Here is a 21,060-nt window from a genome sequence, read left to right as displayed (position 1 = left end):
TATCTTGGTTTGATTTCTTTCAGTTGTGTGCTTGTGCATGAGTCATATATATTTCTGCTGAGACAGTTCACTTCATTTTTGTTTTCTTTGGGGTCCGTTTTTCATCTTTCACTATAAGCAAGGTAATTTAGAAGTACCTCTAGCCTGTTTCCAGTAGGTCATCATTTTTACAGAGCGGTTTTGAAGACCCAGACAAGTGCAGAGTGGGGGTAGGGGGAAAGGAAAAGAGAGTAAAACTAAGTGTCTTCAAAAGCAAAAGTAATTTAAGAAATCATGTATTGAGATACAAAATATACTGAAGGAATTCAATTAATTAGAAATTCTTTTCCTTTTAAAGTAATGAATGCTAACATATCTAGTGCGGCCCTGACACGTAGTAGATGCTCAATAAATAATCACTGGGTGAAGTGGATCGTGGTGAGACCATAGCTATGTGATTATACAGCGCTAGACACGGTGGTAGACATTGGAGAAAAACATGCTCCATCTTGGACGTTAACAATCAAATGGAAAACATTTGACGGACATGTGGTAGGCTGTTGGTAAATACTTGCCAAATGATTCATCAGTCTAGAGCCCTAACAGTATTTTTTCAAACAGGTGATCTTAGGTTTAAAAAAAAAAATTGCCCACCTTATTTTATAAACATTATAACATGGGAGAAATGGATGTGGGTCAGAGGTTTAAAAACATGTCTTTTCTAGCTCAAGTGTGTGTGGGGTGGGGGTGGATGGATGGATGGATGGGTGGTTGTGTGTGTGTGTGTGTGTGTGTGTGTGTGTGTTTTGTTTAAGGCAATTTTTTAGCTTCTCGGAGTCTGGGAAGCATGCTGATTATAAAGTTATTGATTTGAAGGAAGAGGCAGAAGACGAGCTGCAGGAGAGGGAGGCCAGGCGGAGAACATGTCAGTTTGTGAGCTACTGGGAGGGAGGGATGGCCGTGTCTGCCACTGGGGCTCAAGCAGGTCAGCCTTCGTGACCAAACTGCTCAATCGCTATCGATCAGCCACAGTCCCTGGCCACAGTGCAGGGTCTGATTCAAGGGAGCACTGCATCATCCTTGTGAGTAATTAGGGCTAATGCAGTAAAGGCTTCAATAAAGTTTGTTCAAAGTGATGCATAATTTGAAATAACTTCTATTGTGCTGTCCCAGTCATGATTTAATAACCATATCAGATAATCCATACCTGAATAAGTCAGGCTAGTTTTTCTGCTCTCCTACATATTGACCTAACTTCTCAGGAAGGTCATGCAATGTGGAGAGAATTTATGATTTCACTACCGAAACGTCCCCCCACCTTTGTATTTCAGATGAGACTACATTAGTAAATAGATTAAAAATTCTGTAGGAATTCAGTAAAACGCCAAGAAAACAGAATCTCTACAGTCCTGCACCTGAAAGTCTAGTTGGAACACACACACACACACACACACACACACACACACCCTCAATATCCTTTCATCTTAAATCCAAGGAGAAAAAAACATGTATCAGGGTTGCTATCACTGATCAAATCTCAACTGCTCAGGGTGTGGCCCAGTAGAGAGAACAGCGGGAGGCTGGTGGGCACAGCTCATAGTTTCTGTTTCGTTCGAAGGCTAAGCCATTATTCTCTAAACCTGTATGATCGGCCTTGTTTAAAACTACCAGAGCCTATGAGTAAGTGGAAATACTGGGTAGAAGGAGGGGTAAAATAGGTGAGGGGGATGAAGGAGGGCACCTGCTGTGATGAGCACCGGGTGTCGTATGCAAGTGTTGAATCACTAAATTGTACACCTGAAACTCTTATTACACTGTATGTTAACTAACTGGAATTTAAATAAAAACTTAAAAAATAATAGTGATAATAAAATAAAGGACAAAATAAAGGACAAAAAAACAAATTTCACAAGTATATTAAATGCTTAGACATTTTGCTTCTGAAGGCAGAGACTGGTCTTAGGCAAACCATTTAATAATTAACCAAACTATCAGCACCATTGGAACGGACATATACCTGTAATCAAGATGCAAAACCTTAAACTTGAAAAATTACCTTCACAAATAAAAGAATACATTCTTAATTTTAATGGATTTAGAAGGAAATCCAGTATCCTAGTAGCTGGAGCAAAATAATCATGAAAATTGCTCCTGGCCCCCATATTCTAGCATGCCTGATTTTTCGACTAACCAACTTCCATCCATGGAGAGGGGCCCGGAATAATGAAATCATATTCAGATGCAAGAAGCAATGAATTCTTTTTCAATGAGAATTGTAAAATTATTTATTTTATTTTCTTTGTGCCTATGTGAAATCATCATCTGATGCTCCTAACCAAAATAGCATATCAATTCAGCCAAAAGTCTTGTCTTTTAAACTGAAATAGAGCAAATAAATGTACAAGTTAGTAGGATTTGGAACATCCAAGGGCTATAAATATACAAATTGAAGAAGTCTTCAAATTATAAAATAAATTCCTGCAAGGCCAGATTAATCACTTAAAATATACGGTAGAAAACTTCCAGAAAAGTCCTAGGGAAAATAAAGCTTTATTTTATTTCATTTTTAAAGATTTTATTTATTTATGTGAGAGAGAGAGAGAGAGAGCACGAGCGGGGTGAGGGGCAGGGGGAGAAGCAGGCTCTCTGCTGAGCAGGAAGCCCGATGCAGGGCTTGATCCCAGGACTCCAGGATCGTGACCTGAGCTGAAGGCAGACGCTTAACCGACTGAGCCACCCAGGCGCCCCTAAAGCTTTATTTTAAAAATGAATTATTCAGCTTGCCTGAAAAGTGCTGCCTATGGACCCAAGTGGAAGCAACACAGAATGACTGTTTGCCTAGAGAGCTCTCCTGAATGTGGGGCTTATGAAAAGCCCCCCTCCCCTTGGCTCTGGGCCATGAAGAGACTCAGTAGGGTTGGAAGCTTCTGTGCTTCCCTGAAGATCCCATCACAGCAAAGGCCTTCTGTAAAACCTCCAAAAATTCTTTTTCTTTTTGCCCCAAAAGGAGGAAATAAGCTCTTTTCTGATTTCATTAGTGGACAGCTGAGCTGTCCCCATGGCCACAGCTATAAACATCCCAGAGAAGCACCAAACACTCCAGAATCTAGCCCCTGCCTTCTGCTCCAGCCACATCTCCTTGGAAATGTTAACCAGCACCAGACTCCTTTGGAATTCCACTGTCAGAGTATAATTAAAAAAAAAAAAAAAAACCTAAAAACTCATGTCAAAAATTCATTCAACTCTTTAACAAGGATAAAGCTGATCCAAAGAAGAATTAGAGGGGCAGGACGTTATAGGAATGTAAGCATTGGAGAAAGAACATCAAGCGAGATTGCTCAGTTAATGTCCTAATGGGCAATAAAATCATAACCTCTGGGCTTATCTTTTCTACCAGTCAGAAATCATTTGCATATTTTCGGAGCAAAAATCTTCAAGTTAACATATTACCTGGCAGAGTCTGGGCCCGTAATCAGTAGTGGGTAGCAAATCCAGCAAAGGTACATTTCCCTAGATAATGAATCCTGGGGCAGCCCTGTAAAACGATGACTCTGGGAATCCGAAAAGACACGCAACCTTCTATTGGCCTCGTTTCTAAGTTTTGGCCCATTCTTCTTCACCCCACACACGGACCATGCACTGGTCTACTTGAACGCAGGTGTCCTTGCTTCAGATAGTCCACACTGAGAGCTGGCTGATCTCAGTCCTCAGTGCTCACATCTATAAAATGGGGGAAAGCATATTACCTAGGGTAGAGAATCATGGCGAGGACTAAATGAGATAGTCCTTGTGAAAATCTTAGCAGAATGCCTGGCACATAGCAAGAGGTTAGCAAATGAGCACTGTTGTAGCCACTGCTGCGTTTGCTATTATTGATGCCATCATCAGACTTCCATGCTGGAATGTTCCTCATCCACCCTTCAAGCCACATAGATGGCTAATTCATGATCATCCTTCAAGACTCAGCAGGGTGCCTTCAACTCTAAGAAGCCTTCCCTCATAGCCACTTGGAGAACCACCCCATGGCCAAGTTGGATGCCTCATGCTCTGTCCTCCAGGGCTCCCTGTTAGAAGTCCATTGGTGACTGATCCCTACATTTAATACGGTGTCTGTGCTCATGCCTGTGTCCCGCAATGGACCGTCCCCTCCCCTATTGTCGGATCTTATTCAACCTTAAAACCCCCAGTACCTGGCGCCCAGGTGGGCAAACAATAGATAATCATTGAATATTAGACAAAATGAACTAAACAACAACTGTTTGCTGCGTAAAACCGTCTGGTGCATGAAAACACATACTTTAGCGTTATATTCATTTGAGTCGAGAGGCAGTGATTTGCCTTTATTTTCCGTATCAGTACCAGAAACAGCAAACCACCCTAAGAATGTTCAGCAGAAGCAGCTACTGAAAGGGACCTCTGGGGCCTCCAGAGTCTTGTGTTCAGTGATGCCGACCAGTTCCTGGCTAATCCACTGGGATATTCTCGGGGGGAGATTATTTTCAAGGTGAAGTGTCAGCCTATATGGCACAGCCTGTTCAGTACGAGAGTATGTGCTTCTTCAGAGAAGAGGAGCCTGTACCCCGCATGTCCCCTCACTCAGCTCTTTTATGGTGTTTGGGGGATGAGCCACTCAATGAAAGCTAGGCTGTAATTTAATTACTTTATATATAAGTGTCTTGCATTGTGACCAGAGTACTGGTTTCCCAAGAGCAGCAATCATATTTCCTGTTTCGGTTTTGTCCCCTTTGATGAGTATCGGGTCTCTCATAAATTCCCAGAACCTTGTGTTCTAAGGGATGAAAATAAGAGAAGCAAAAGCCAGGCTATTAAGCAACCTGTAATCATATTTGGGTGTCAAGAACCTTGCACGGTGCTGGGTGCGTAGCAAATACTCTCAATAAACATGTCTGGACTTGATTTAACTTTTTTTTTCCTCCAGAGGTGAGATTTTAGGAAAAACAGAAGGTATAATAGCAGGTTTGAAAAGTGCTGTGTCTGTGAGGAATTTAACTCAATTTATCTTCTCTGTATGCTTCGTACAGATTATGCTCCCAACCACCTCTTGCCACAGTCAGACCCTCTTAAAAATAAAGTAATGATAATAATACATTTTCTCTTCTTCCCGGTGATGGTGTCATTCCCACCTCCACCGAAGCCCAGTGGGAGGTTTGGCTATGAGACGTCACACGCAGGGGGAGTCAGGTGCGATTACTGTAATGAGGACTCCACGCTCGGCGAAATGCGGCAAAGAAAACCTCCCCTATGTGAAGTGATTTCTATTAAGATACTCATTTTATATCAAATATTCAAGCTCCTCTTTATAAATCGGAGAGAATGAAAAGAAACTTCTTCAAGGGGGAGATTTTATGTGGCCAGGAACGAAAGGGCACAAATATTTTATGATCAGTTTTGAGATGAAAGTGCTGTGCCTGCCTCATTCTCTGGCTCTTTCCGTTTCCACAGGTCTAATTAGATTGTTGGTTTAATGGTGGTGAGATAATTTAGTGGCCACTGAAAGCAACTGTGTTCATGAGAAGGGGGAGACCGTGCTTTGGGTTTCCTGTAATTAATGGAGAGTTTTTGAAAAACTTCTTGGTTCCAATGAAGTTGGCATAGTGTGCCCAGCTGTTGAGAAAGGAGGCAAGGTTTTTCCTGCTCATTGCTGTGGAAATGGCCTCAGGCAACGTGGAAGAACTGTGTAATGACTGTCATTAAGAATGATCTTTAGTGGCCCAGGCAGGCTGTAGTCAGTCTACAACAAAGAGACAGAGAGAGAGGGATAGGAAGAAAGGAGGCAGTGAGGGAAAGCAGAGTAAGGATTATGAGACAGACGTGACAGAGAGACAAACAGACATTCTACCTCTGGGAGCCACTGAAATAATCCCACTGCATCCTCCCAGGGCATCTCCTTCTCTTGTTGCTTAAACTGGAGTCGACCCGACAAGATTGGGTTAGACCAGCCTCGAAGGGCCCTCTGCCAACCTCTTCATGGCAGACGGTGATGAAGAAATTGAGCCCAGACAGCTGAACTGGAGTACAAATCTTACCTGCAGGGAATTAGGAAATCTGGACTCTTTCTGGCCACCACACAGATATATAGTGGAAAATGGATTAGGAATTCAAGGGTCAGGGTTATGGCATAGCCTTGCAGGACTTAATCATTCCTGTAGGTAAGTCGCTGAGTCTTCCTGAGACTTCTGAGTCTCAGTTTCCCCATCACTGAAAAAGAAAAAGTAATTTCTGCCTTTTAGGCAGCGGTGAGAAAGAAATAGCAGACGAAAACACCAATCACATATTCAAAACAATATATCACTGTGTCATGGCCCCTCTCATGTCAAGAATGAAGTCATGCTGTGTCATGATTTAATCATGTTAAGTCATAATTTAGTCATGTTATGACTCAGATCATAACATCCATTAACTATCTTTGGAAGTTTTATCCTCACTCCCTGCTCCAAATACTCCTATCTCAGAGCACAGTCAAAGCCCCCCCACCCCTACCAGTGAGGGTATTAAATGCTATATCAAGTTCATCTTACTGGAACTTCTATAAGGCTTTGTTACAATTGTCAAATAATTTTTACATACCTGCCACTCTGATACCTACAAGTATAAGATCAGCCCCTGCCCTGGGGTACTTTCATGCTATTTGGAAAGGCCTGACTCCAAAACATGAGATGACCAAATAATAGTAACAAGTGAATAAATTGAAGAACAATCTCAGATGCTAACAGAGATATAATTGAGCAATTGACAAGTTATTAATTTCCAACCAAATGGTACTAGGGAGCTCGAGGGACATGGTAAAATGATCCGGGAAGAGAAGAGCTGAAAGAGCTTTCTGGGGATGGATTGAATTAAATAAGCAGACAAGCAGATGGGGCAGATTTACAGCATCTCTGAGGTAGGAGTATATGTGGAGATGATGAGCAGTGAGGATGCAAGAGAGGTTTGGTGTCAGATTATGGAGTCCCTCAAATTCTAGAATGAGGCACAGTGACCCTTGTGAGAGGCAATGATGGCAGAACAGCAACCATGAGTCAATAGCTATCTGCAGTTGTACTTTGACAGGGGGTTATACATTCTTAAAAAAATTAATTTGTCAACATCAGAAGACTTACCTAATAATCAAGAGTTTTGGCTTTTTGAAACTCAGACTACCTGATGACTCTGGGCTCGGATTCCTACCTGGCAACAATTGACTGATACAGAATAACATCCACCCCATTAAATGGGCCATATTCTCTTTTGTTCCTCATTCTTCTCCGTCCCCCCCATCTTCCTTCAGGGTCCTGACCAACTTCACTCATTATCCTGGCAGCCTGGCCCCCTAGGAGGAGCCATCAAAGGCATTTGAACTGGACAGAGTAACAGGATCAAAACAATGTACAGGGACACCCCATCTAGCAGAAGTAGCACGAGTGGTCGGTAGTAACATCTTATGTTATTTTACTATGGAATTCGGAGGTCGGAAGAGGCCTTTGAGATTGTGAAATTGAGAGGAAATTTGGCACTCTCATGCCGTCAATAGTAGAAAAGTAACAGGGAAACCCAAGCTTTCTTACTCTCTCTAGCTCCCCGTCATCTTTGCTTCCTTAAGGAAATATGGTACGGAACTGGCTTTGAAATAGGGCAGCCCTCGCTCGAATCCCAAGTCCATCACTTCTAAGATGTGTGCCTTGGGGGAAGCCATTCAACCTTGGAGGTTCCCATTCTCATCTCTGTACAACAGAGGTAGTAATGTCCTCGTGCAGTTGTGATCACAATTAGCTGAGGAAACGTGAAAGACTGCAGCCCGCTGTGGGTGCTCCAAAAATGATCGTTTCTTCCCCTTTCCCTCAGTCTCATAGGGCTGCAGGGACGCTACCTGGTGTAGTCTCGCCCTCAGAGTCCACGGTGTGATACAAAGTAGATGTTATCAAAGTAAATGTCGAGTAAATGAATGATCAAAAACCCAGCACACCCCGCCCCTAGCAAAGAATGAAAGCCCTTGTTCTCACCTCCCCACCCCCACCCAGGACTCCTAAAATGTGACATCTGTTGTTTAAATGTCCTTTGTAATTCACTCTGTTAGTTTGTTTTACGAGGTCTGCTTTTGGAAAGGAACACAAGGAGGGATCTCAGCTGCCTCCGCCTCTCAGAATGTCCACCTGTTGAATCCTCTTCCCCAGCAATTTTTGCGTGTGTCTTTGATCCATCGTTAAACTAAGGGAGACCAGATAGCCTTCATGCAATAATGAGGAAACATGCATTTCTTCTACCAATGAGCAGTTTCAAAAGACAGAGAGAAGGTACTAATGAGGGAATTTCAGCTGTTCATTGATCCCAGCGATGTCTGAACACCCTGTGTGGCCTGGACCCACGGCTTGCCCCATAAAGATGACAGAGCTCAGAACAAAAGAGAGTAAGCCTCATATTACCTTTCAGTTCAGCAGGGGATGGAGGCCAGCCTCATGCAGAGTTCCTGGGTGGCTGGGTATAGTTTCAATGCTCAAAAACACTCTTCCAAGGGGTTTTCCTGCCCTCCAATACCCGGAGGTATTTTGAGAGGACTTTCCTTTATTTTGAAATCCAGGTTTGTTAGTGCCTAAATAGTCACAGTCCTGGTCTTTGTCTCATGCGTGATGCCAGAGTTAAGTGATTTGGGCTTTACATATGGAAAGTTCATTTTGTTGTGTAATTAATGGGAAGCAGACTTTGGGAAGCTGATGATCCAGGCCCTTATTTATATGAGAGCATATGTCTATGTTTTGTTTATGACTCACTCTCTTACTCCACGCATTGTAACTTGGGTTTGTTTACACTGACTTTTCCTAGAATCCAAGCCACATGGTATATGAGCCAATAATTTATGGTATCTAAAAGGGAAAGATGATGAATGAGCTTTTTCCTCTTAAATTGTCAAATCTTAAACTGAGGAAGAAGTATTTGCTGCCTTGAGTCTGTCCAAGCTTGTATTTGGGGGGGAAAAAAAGGTAATGGGAAAACGTAAAAAAAAAAAACTATTGGTATAGCGCTCGGAACTTGAATATACGTATAGATATTTGCCAAGAAAACATATGACCACTCCCCCACAATATACCACGTAATTCTGATCCAAATGTTCAGCAGTGAAAAGACCATTCACCCTCTCTGTTCCTGTCTATCTCTCTCTCTGTTCCTCTTTGTCTCTCACTCCCATTTTTTTTGATGTTAGATAAGTATTATATAATATGTACATGCCTCCCTTTTCCAGAGGCCCCATAATTTTAACCAATCTGTGGGCTTAAATGTTCAAGCTGCTTTTCTTAAAGGCACTTAGTAAATTCCAAACTTATTTTTGGCATTGAATCTCCACTTCACCTATGGAGTGGTTTGGATATCAGTCTGTATTTCACAGTACTCCCGTGGTTTTGGTCATAGCTTAGATACTCCAAACAGTTAATGGTGCTCTGAGGAGAGTAGGGAACAGCTGAAATATGTGAAGATCTAATTTAATTTACAGTGATTTGGATCCCCTTCAATAAATCCTTTCATATTTCACACACAGCCTTTACAAAATAGACAGTAAGTGTTGGTTTAGGTCAAGTCATGTAGATTGATTTCAATTCAAGTAAGTCAGCTGAGCTGTGTGCTGGTCACATGGGGGAGGGAGGCACGGAACTGAGTGTCTAGCACAGAGCCTGGCACGGAGTGGGCTCAGTCAGTGCTTCTTCCAAGAATGAATAAGAATGGATAAGGCACGGTCCTTGTTCCTTACGAAAACACAGTTTGAAAGGAGAGAGAAATGCAGATTAATCCCACAATCTTAACACAGGACAGACTATATGAAATGCTGCCAGAGAGATACAAGCAATGTAGAGGGGACCAAAAAGATTAATATTGAAATGAGAGTCCTCATTAAGCTGAATTCCAGCAGAAATTGGAAAGCACTAGACGCATACCGAGTATTGTTTTGTTTTGTTGTTGTTGTTTTGTTTTGTTTTTTTTCCCTTTCCTTGTCTTTCCTTTTCTCACTAGGGCAGGAGAATTGCCTCTGGATAAAAGACAAATGTAAGACATTCCCCCCCCCCCCCCATCCAACATCAGATGCAATATCCTCTCTGACAGAAATAATAGAGTCGGGCACACACCTGTAGGCAATGCAAAGTCCTTGTTTCTGTGGCACATCCATCATCTGCTAACCAGACAGACACAAAAATATGTAAAAGTCTCAAGCAATGGGCAGACAATTCTTGTTGTTTTTATGAAGAATACAGGGATATTTTGTTGTGTACATTGCCATCTTTTTTCTTGGAAAACCTCAATAAAGAGAAAAATAATAGCATGCATTTTGAGTCACTTGAATCATGCCCAGAAGGAGTTAAAGGGACAGTTGTTAACTCTGAGGGTATTCAAACCCTCTGGAAATTCTACAAATCTGGGCAGTCTTTGAGAAAACAAAATTAAGATTCAAAACTTTCGTAACAGACTAGAACACTGGACTAAAACCAATAAAATTAGACTTTGCAGATTTAAAAAGAAAGTTTGTATTTAAGCTCAAGAACCAATTCCACATAGCAATGGCCAGGTTTGGTAGCAGTTTATATGAAAGCATCTAAGGGAGTTAATTGAGCTTCTATTTAATATGAGCCAACAGTGTAATGTTGCTGGGGCGGGGGGTGGGGGGGGGACTTCGAAGGTTTTATTTATTTATTTTTTATGTAGCTCTCATTAACAGAAGTATAGTGCCTTGATCACAGAAATTAATCAACCCAATCTTTCTGCATAATTATTTCATACTTGGAAAATCAGTTCAATTCCAGGCACCAAAATTTAAGATGAGATTTAGCAGATGCTAAAATCTCCAGAGGAACATGATCAAAATGGAATATAGTCTAGAATTCATTTCATATGAAACACAGATGAAGAAAGTGAGGGGTTTTACCTGGAACAGAGAAGACTTGGAGGTGTTTGACTTTTTTTATTTGTTTGTTTGGTTTTTTTTGTTTGTTTAACAGAATTGTATTTATTTAGTAAGGGTCCTGCCAAGAAGTCAAGATATTTGTCTGGAAGCACAGAACTGAGGGGTGGAAAGTCTAGACTAGAACCTTATTCTCATAATGTCCTAGGCAATATGTTTTCTATCAGGTCATAAATAACCAGCCTGAGTATTTAAGTAAACAAATGCAATTATTAAAACCAGGAAGAAAATAAAGCATGGATTACCTACCATTTGATGGGATTCTTCAAGTGCCAGCATGGTCAACAGGATTTATTTTAGCTGAGCCTAAATATTAAAAATGTGAACATTTTCCTAAGATCATGTTTGGTGCATTCTTCTTTGTTCTTCCCTGTTTTTCTTTTCTTTCTTTCTTTTTTTTTTTTCAAAATTTAAGAGAGAAAAATCTCTCACAATCAAGTACGAACACACAGCTACAATAATTGGTGTATTATATAAGGGATGGTATTTATGGTTAAGGATACAGTTATGCCACGTTTGAGAGGAAAGAAAAAAGAAATATAAAGAGCCCTTTGAGAGGGTGCGACCACCCCCGCCGTGTGACCACCTGGCATGCTGTGAGACTCAGCAGATGTAGCGTCAAACTTTTTGGCGTTAACTGCATTTCTCTCCAGCCTCTCAACTTGTCTAGTCAGTCTGCTGGGGCTTGAGCCACAGGCAACAGACAAAAGCCAAAGTTAATTGAAAGGAACAGAGGAGGCCTCCGTGGCCCTCATATGCCTGTTTCGGAGTGCCACTACTCACAATCCTCTCCGCGCCAACAGCCCAGGAAGCCAAGGTGGCCCTAATAAGCATCACCCCCAGAAAGACTCCCAGCTCTGAAAGACGCCTTTGTGGACCCCTCCAGGGCAATGCCTACTAATGAATATGCCCAGTGCGCCTTAGAGACAGTGGCGTCTGCTGCTGGTGCCCTGATCTCTGAGCTCTCTCCCCGCCGCCAACCCTCTCAGCACCCCCTGGAGTCCCGGTTACCTCCCCTGGAGGCTCTCAGAGCAACCTAGCTGTGTGTTCTTGCTCAGAGCCGGTTCTCTCTGGAGACAAGTTACCACCGCCTTTATCTGTCCAAAGCCACAAGTGGTTTCCCCCAAACTCAGCTCCTGAGATGACTGGCATTATTCCCCTGTGGTCAGAGAAGTCAAGGATTCTGAAAACCTGGGCAGCAGGACCTCAGGACTGCCTAACCGAAGAAAGGAGGTCTGCCTCCAGCCCCATTGTAGACGGCTCTCCGTGGAGAGGACACTCTTCCGACTGCCTCGGAATTACATGCGATTCAATTAAAGCGGCTCTAGGGAATATAAAGATTAATGATATCCAGGCTTTGGTCTCCAGGAGCTTATGATGTGAAATAACCCGGCAAGAAATCTTAAGCAGGCATGTACTGTGAGAAAGGCCCTGCGCTCTTTGTTAGGAGGGGATGAAGAAGAGCACACAGTGTCTGTCTTCAAGAAGCATGAAGGCTTCGTACGCCGCGCACTCCTAGAAAGTGAAGATCTTCGAGAATGAAATACACAGTGAACAAACGCTTCAGGAGTTTAGAAAGAGAAAGGACAACCTCAAAGCAGCCCCGGTTTTTGATCACGTGGTGATGTCAGTAACATAATTTTGAACAGTTACCCCATGTAAATACATATTCAAAACGTTTGCACTCATCTTTTAAAATACAAACTTTAAAAGGTTGAGATACATCTGAAATCATATTGTTAAAATGATTTTAAATTTCATTTCATTTTGTATTGAAACAAAAATATTTTCACTGTCATCAAAATTTTACACTCATTTTAATATTTCTAATAATGTTTCAGGAGGGCCGATTGAATGAGTTTGAATACGTCTTTTTGAAAAGCTTGGGTTTTGTTTTTTTTATAAGACGTGTGATAAAGCAATTTGTAGCTCTGATTCCAAATTCTGTTTGTTTCAGTATTTGTTAGTAGATGTTGTAGGTTAAAAGGCTATTTCACATAAACATACGTCCAAAAAGAGAAAGTGCATCATTTTGCTTAAATCAAAATACTATTTTTTTTTCAATCCCACCCATCAATTAAGCAAAGGTTGTTGTTGAAATTTGGCTAACCAACTTCTTTAACAATCAGATGGTCTTGCATATCAAAAGGCACTGCATTTTTTAACGAGTTCAAATCTCTGAAACTCTTCATTTGAAAGTTAACTCTGTTTATGAGATTTCTTAATTTGCAGATTTAAGGGATTTTATAGGTTACAATATATCGTCTCAGCAACAAAATTGCCAAACAGTGGAAACATTTCAGTTCTCAAAAATGCTGTGTCTCAAGTATTGAGTTTCTTCCTAAAAGCAGTTAAATTCTTGCCCATTTTACCCTAACGAGACATTAAGTTTTTGTTTGTGTTTTTTACTGACAGCCCATTGACAGCACAGAAAAGGTGAGGACATTTAGAACCCTTGTCTTTTTATACAAGAAATTGCCAAACTTCATCTCTGAAAATGGTATTTCTTATACAGTTTGCTAAGGGAAACCGGTAAAACTCTGCATGGCATATAACTTATTTCATGGATATTCCTGATCTTATTTCAAAGTATTTCTTTTTTCTTTTCGAAGACCTTGATTTTCTAAAATGAACCAGGAGGGCCGACCTATTGTAGCATTTTGAATGTAGGACATGACAACGCCCCAGAAGTCATGAACTCACGGGATGCCTGTCAACCCTTTAAATGAATGTGGCCTCTCCTTCTTCTCCTGGGTCCCCCCTGTCCAACTGTGACAGGTGACACATCATCTGATGTACAGTTCTCATAAGGCCATCACAGTTGCTCCAAATATTAAGCATTAGGACGCTTAACTTAGTTCTTATTTTTTAGATAAAATAGAAGTAATATAAATAGACACTATTCATATGTTTTTCTTGTGGTCGGGTGGAGAGTCTCCTCCAGGGAGAACGCGCACCGCACTAAGGAAGGGGCTCAGGGAAGAGGTGATCAGAGCTGGAGAGGCACAGGGGGCGTGAGCAGGGTGGGCAGGGTGGCGCAGGCAAGTGGGACGCAAGTGCCTGGATCCCTCGTGCTGGTAACGCCTCCCAGAAAATCTAGGGGAGGCACCCTGGTGGCCCTTGCCTCTTCAGAGCTCCCCATGTAAAATGCACACCCCACACTTCATTTCTCCATCAGCCAAAAGGCCCACTTTGCCGCCACCCATCGCTGGTCACGGGGAGAATGTGAAGAGCACAACCAAACCAGGGTCCCCCAAGCCATTGCGGCCCAGACAGGAAGTTCCTTCACAATAAACCCCTAAGTTTATTAGGAAACTGTCCTGGGAGAATCAAGCAGGGACTGTGCTTCAAACAAGCTAGTCAGGTTTCCAGAGAAACCCCAAACTCTATTAAGATGCCTTTAAAAACAGAATGAAAGCACCTTTCTATTGTGACAAATCTCCCACATCTGCTAACCCTTAATTCTAAATTACGGCTTTGAAATTGGGAAGCAATACTATAGCATTTGTGCTGATGATGGACAGCAACTCAGATGTGCCCCGCCTTGCAGAGGCCTCGGCAGCAGAAGCAACTTGCCATCTTTTTTAAAAAGGGCCTTTAAGGCCAGGATTGTCTAAGGTTAATTTAAATTCTAAGGAAAAAGGAAGAACGTGTGCATGCCAAGGCAAGTTGCTTCATACATCCCATTAAAAAATAAAAGGCAGCATTAGGAAAACAAGAGATCATTACTGAGTTAAGTATGAAGTTCCTCCAAAAGGCACGATTTCATGGGAGAACATTAAACAAGTGAATTCCCTTGAGCTTGTATTTGCTGACCACGTAGTGTATACCAGCTCGTGTACTACTGTGGGAATGAGCTTGTACTGGGGACCCTAGGAGTGCAAAGAAAAGACGAGGCTTTGGCCTTGGAAGGATCTTAATGTGAATCACCATCCAGTGCAGTTCCCACCGCAGCTCTCTGCCTTCACTGAGGGAGGTGGTGTTCCAGCCCTTTCCACCCGGGAAGGCCACTTCAGGCAGCTCAACAGTCCCCAGTATTACTCCACCTCCCCGGAGGGATATTTAAACAGCAAGAAACATCCTAATGAATCCAGAGATGAATTTACTTCCCTTTCTGATGCACCCAAAACTTTGTTTAAATTAGGGTGTGTCTTGCACATGGACAAACCACTAGCACCTATTTGGGGGCAACTTTCTATGTAACGAAGCCTTGTTAGCCTTTATCTTGCTCACAGTCCCTGTCCTCCATCTGCAAAGTCAGAGTGCAACACGCAGGGCTAAGTCCAGTCTTTGATTAGCACAAAAGATGTGACAAAATCAACAAATGCTGATGAGCCAATCCTCTGATAATGGGAGCAGAAAGATAGAAAAGCTAGATCTGGGCCCAAAACCAAGTCAACCATTTGCATGACAATTTTAGAGACAGAGAAAGGTCTAGAAGATGATTTGCTTTGCAGAGTTATGAAGACATGAATTTTCATTTTGCCTTGGCCACTCATAATTATTTTTTTTAAACTAACAAAGAACAGGCAAGATATGGATCCATTATAAGGAGGAGAGCAAATATGGAATCAATCATTGCTGCAAGAGCTCAGAAATTACTGTCTAATAATGAAACAATTTGAAGAGAGAAAAATCTGAAAACATTTAGAGGGACAATGAAGTCATAAGCAATAAGGAGAAAGATTTGTGAATATCAAACCCTGCCAAGTCCAAAGGCCCCCCACCCCAACACCACTAGGATTTCAAAATCATTAGAGGGAATAAATGTTGTAGAAAGCCACCTCACATTTGGGAAGGCAATTGATAATGAGAATAGGAAAGAATGGCAGCAATCTTTAAATCTAGAAGGGAATTTTGAGAGCATCTAGTCTAACTGTCCAATGTAATAGATGAAGAAGGGGTTAAGGGGTTTGTCCTTGTTCGGATTGCTTTCCAGCTGCCCCCACAGAGTCCTGCTTGCTGCCCTGCGCCCTGCTGTGGTTCATACGCAGTGGGAACAATCCTGAACTGAAGTATTTGGATTATACATACAAGGACAAAATAATATTCGCAATGTCCAGGAGCTGTGAACCACCTCCTCCAAAGTTTATAATGTCAAAAAAGAAAGAGGGATAATAAGTCTTCACACCTGATGGCATCAATGGAGACTGGGCCCTGATCACAGCATAAAACCCAGAGCACTCATTCCTTCTCCCATCCCATTAAGGCAGGAGGGGAGCTACCAGCAGGAATTTTCTAGGGAGATGATGTGTGCGCTTTCACCGAGGACATTTCTTATCCTTCAAAAATGATTTAGGTGAAATAGAGACCCAGCACTCTATAGTCCTAAGATTCTAAGAAAGACATTTTATTGGCACTTACCATGTATAGGTTTTTAACCATATATTATGGAATTACCGAGTATAAACCAAAGGCAGACTAGCATAATAAACCTCTGTGTACCCATCACTCACGCTCAACAATATCAATTCAGAGTCAATCTTACTTCGTCAATACTTCTACTTACCTCCTCCCTTCCTTGTTGTTCCAAAGCCGAGCCCAGATGATACCACGTGACTTCATCTATAACTATTTTAGCAAATATTTCTAAAAGATGGGTACTTTAAAAAATGATCATAATGCAATTGCCAAACACCTAAGAAAATAAACAGTAGTTAAATAATATCATGAAATGCCCAGACACTATTCAGATTTCCATGAATTCATGAAATATGATCTGACAGTTTGTTTAAACTGGCAGCAAAATATGGTCCTTTTTCTCTCAAGTCTCTTTTAATGTACAGTTACACCCCCTTGCCTGCCTTTCTACTAAAGCATTGTAGTTACTTTAAACCTCCACACCTGGATGTTGAAAATGAAATAAAAATTCAAGGGATCTGTGTGTTTTTAAAATGTTATAAATACTATATTTACAAGTACTTTTATTCACTTTTGTTATCCAACATTTTTTTTAGATTTAACCACATTGATACATTATGTGTAGCTTTTTTCTTTTGACAGATGTATAATATTCTGTTGTTTGAATGTATCACAACTGATTGATTATCCCTTTAACATTTAGATTGTTTTCAGTCTTCTGAGCTTCAAGGAACATCCTTATAGGTTTTCGGCCTCCTGCTATAAATGGGTAAAGGAGGCAGCCTGGACACAATCTCTGGGGCATTGAGCACTCCCATCTTCATTGCTAGTGCTCACTGCCCAGCTGCTCTCCAATATGAGGATAGGAGTTTCATTCCCACCAACCGTGTGCAAAGTTCCTCACTTCCTTACAGCATCACCAGCATTGGTGGTTTCAGCCTGGTCATTTTTCCTAATACGGGTTCATGCATATGCAGTAAAAGTATAATACGAGCGTGAGAAGGGGAGGGGAGGGGAGGAGACAGGAAGGGAGGGGAGGGATGGGGGAGGGGAGGGACGGAGAGGGAAGGGGAGGGAAGAGAAGGGAGAAAGGAGCACTGACTTAGCTGAATCTATAATATTTTCTTTCCTTAAAAAAATAATGTATATATTGTGGAAAGTTAACATTTGTTCAATGTGAATGGTGGGTGCAAAGGAGTTGCTAATGATATTTTTAGTACTGTTTGGTACGTTTACACTACTCAGAATCAACTTATTTCATAATCACTTTCCAATGGAAAGGCTTAATAAAATATTATGCAGCATATAACAAATGACTGAATATGGTATTATCTACTGGGTTCCTTTTTTTGTTTGTTTTTTGGCACTTCATGCTAAAAAGAAAACCCGGCGAGAGACAAGCCAATGCTTGTATTTATCCCCAGTGACCTGCAGCTCATAGAGTTTTCCAGTCAAGGTTCACTCGGTCAAATATTGCCAGCTAATTGCCTAAAAATGTTTTACTTTTTACCTGTATGCTATATTATATATTACATAGCATTTTCTCCCCCCAAAGATGATATAAGCTAATGAAAAGGTAAAATGCAAATGCCATCTGTATTTGGAAGAATGCCCCAGGTTTTGTGGAGTACCTCTGACTCCTTCTCATTTACACACCAACTGTGTGGACAAGGTAAATTGCCCGGCTGGGACATGGAGGCTTGCTAGCTCTTCCTGTCACTCTATTTGCAGTGGTTGCTTTAAATTCCAAACTAGATCTCTTTTAGAGAAGACTGTGATTCTAAGGCAGCAATGATTAGTGTGATTCATCAGTCCAAAAACAATTTTTAAATGCCATCCATGGGCAAGGCACCATGCCATGCTCTGTGAGGGACAAAAAGATGGACAAAAATTGATCCCCGCATCTGAGAACTTACAATGGAGCAACCTTTTTCTTTCACAACACTAACTACAAACATTTTATTTTTGTACTCAGGAGCTCACTCTGCCTTTGTTCTATTTTGATCTTTATAACTTATTTTAAAGATTGTTCAGTAGTTATTCATTGCTCAGTAAGTCTTACAATGACCTTGGGCCAAAAGCAGTAACATTTTGACCTGTCCTGTGGAACTGAGAGCTTCCCACTCCATAAAGCCAGTGGCATAAATAACTTCAAATAATCCCCTCCTGGAGCTCTGTGTCAGGCACGGCATGAGAGAGAAAGGGGGTAAAGCAGGGAAAGGAATAAAGTGGGAGTGCCCCAGAATAAGTGAGAGTGGTATCCATGTTTTCAGCATTTTTGTTCCTCATTTCCCTTAAGATATGTATTCCGCCTCTCTACTGGCTGAAAAAACATGGAATAACACAGCAAACCGTAACACATTTCCTGTCGGTCTCATAATGTTTGGTAGGGTCAGCATCTTCTCCATGGGTGTCTCTGGGGTTGAGCATTTAGGGTGTATCACAGCCAGCAAAAAACTAAGTGAGGACACACTTCTTGAGTTCATAAAAAGGGAGGGGCCAGTGTGAAGGTGGGGCAGCAGAATATGTGCGAGTGCCCATGTGTGTGTGTGTGCATGCACATGAGAGCACGCACGCGCATACCCATGGATGTACACGTGTGCCTGCTCATGAACAGCACCAGGGAGGAAAAATGACCTAAAGGAGGAAAGGTCTGCTACGTCTTGAAGCCATTCACACTTCACAGTGTCCGAACTTGCAAATGAAGGGGTTCTGAAGGCTGGTTAGTGGTGGTGGCAGTAAGGACTTCTGGACTCCTTGACTCTTGCAATACAGGTGCATCTGGCCAGCAGGATATGAAAAGAGCTCTTTGCAAACAACAAACAGCCGAGTAGTGGGAGTGCGAATTACTCAGAAACACCTGGCTGATCTACCTCGAGGTGTCCAGAGGATGAACTGGTTAAGAAGGAGTTGGTCATTGGACACTATCAGGCAGCTTCACATGTAGAACGTTGGGGGCAAAAATTAGAGAAATGGTGTCATCCCAAATAGAGTGTCCCAGAAAATAATCCCCCCTTCTGTGGAGGAGGGTTAGAAGTAAATAGGTTCACCTACATACATACTCCCCATGAGGTTAAGGTATGTCTTTTTTGAGGTTGATAGTACGTAGGAATGATCCAGATTGCTTGTTTTAAAGGACTCTTGGCCATTTTTTTCATTCAACATCTACAAAAAGAGAAAGCATAGCCTAATCCTAAATTCAATCAGATCAAATGTCAAAAGGCTGAATAAAAAATAAAAGTTATAATAGGGAAAGGTCATGGGAACATTGATTCTGACCTTGACCCCCAGGGTAGAGCTTCCTACAAGGTAGAAGCTTTGGTTTCTAAGTCTTAAAAATGGGAACAAGAATATTTCACAGAATTGTTGTGGAGATTGAAATGGTATAAATAGGAATGCCGTGTCCACAGAAGATATTTAACCGGTGTTTATTTTTATTATTTTCCATTTTCATAAAGAGAAAGGAAGAATAGATACCGGGTCACATCCTCAGCATTGCTTCTCCAGAATCTTCACAGCCCAATACAGTGCCAGTTGTCACTGCCGAGGCTGGGTTTGGGGCAGCTTGCCTCCCGTGCTCAGTCTTCTCTTTCCTCTCCCACAGCCAACTCCTCCCTGAAGAAGCGATTCAAGCGTCGGGAGATCGAGGCCATCCAGTGCGAGGTGCGCAAGATGTGCAACTACACCAAGATCCTGTCCACCAAGAAGAACCTGGACCACGTGAACAAGATCCTGAAGGCCAAGCGGCTGCAGAGACAATCAAAGACAGGCAACAACTTCGTCAAGAAGAGGAGAGGGCGTCCCCGAAAGCAGCCCACCCAGTTCGACGAGGACTCCAGAGACCAAATGCCGGTGCTGGAAAAATGCATCGACCTTCCCAGCAAGAGGGGGCAGAAGCCGAGCCTGAGCCCGCTCGTCTTGGAGCCAGCGGCCACCCAAGACACCATCATGGCCACCATCGAGGCGGTCATCCACATGGCCCGGGAGGCGCCGCCCCTGCCCCCGCCGCCGCCGCCGCCCCTCCCGCCCCCGCCCCCACCCCCGCCGCCGCCGCCCCCGCCCCTGCCCAAGACCCCCCGAGGAGGAGGGAAGAGGAAACACAAACCCCAGCCTCCCGCCCAGCCCCCGCAGCAGCCGCCCCCGCAGCAGGCCCTGCCCCAGGAAGAGGAGGTGAAGGCCAAAAGGCAGAGGAAGTCCCGAGGGAGTGAGAGCGATGGCCTTCCCTAGGGTGGGTCTGGGTGTCTGGACCTGGGGCCGGGGGAACTGACACATTGGGGAGTGCAGGGAGCCGGGCTGGGGGCGGAATCCCACGCTGCAGGGACACCGATGCCCCTCTCTCCTGAAGCTGGGCAGGCACAATCGAGCCAGATGACGGGGTGGATCCATCAGTAGCTCTTGGGAAAGCAAAGCAGGGGGACGCCGTCAAAAGAAGCTTGTCTGTGCTTTACAGCAGTTCCAAACCACGCGGCATTTCAGTATGGCTCGATCCTTTGCAGGCGAGCAGAAGACCCACGGAGGAGGAGAAAGAGCCGGTGGTGCTCTCTGACAGCCACTTGACCTCCTGCATCCAAGGTGCGTCTCTGATTCCATTGCATTTGCTGGCCAGGAAAATTGAAAGGGAAGCACCCTCAATTAGGAAACATTCCAAGGGGAGAAAAGCTGCAGATTTCTCGACTGGCTTTGTTGTAACCCATTTCCATTTAATTGGTTTTTTACTTTTATTTTGGTTTTTCCAAGCTCGGCTAGGCTTTGGGGCACCCACATCATCTTCAGGTGAC

The 21,060-nt window shown here is 42.8% G+C and overlaps 1 protein-coding gene across 1 annotated transcript in view; it reads left to right on the top strand.

The window, feature by feature from the left end:
* The window catches only part of SETBP1 (SET binding protein 1), a 335,683-nt gene extending 315,174 nt beyond the window's left edge, over positions 1-20,509 (top strand). Inside the window, exon 5 of the mRNA XM_021686205.2 lies at positions 19,887-20,509. Within this exon, the coding sequence (XP_021541880.2) occupies positions 19,887-20,509 (623 nt within the window). The remainder of the gene's footprint in view (positions 1-19,886) is intronic.
* Positions 20,510-21,060: the final 551 nt, after the last annotated feature.

Source organism: Neomonachus schauinslandi, chromosome 14 (genome assembly GCF_002201575.2).
Source record: "Neomonachus schauinslandi chromosome 14, ASM220157v2, whole genome shotgun sequence".
Taxonomy (NCBI): domain Eukaryota; kingdom Metazoa; phylum Chordata; class Mammalia; order Carnivora; family Phocidae; genus Neomonachus; species Neomonachus schauinslandi.
This window is presented reverse-complemented; position numbering and strand designations above follow the sequence as displayed.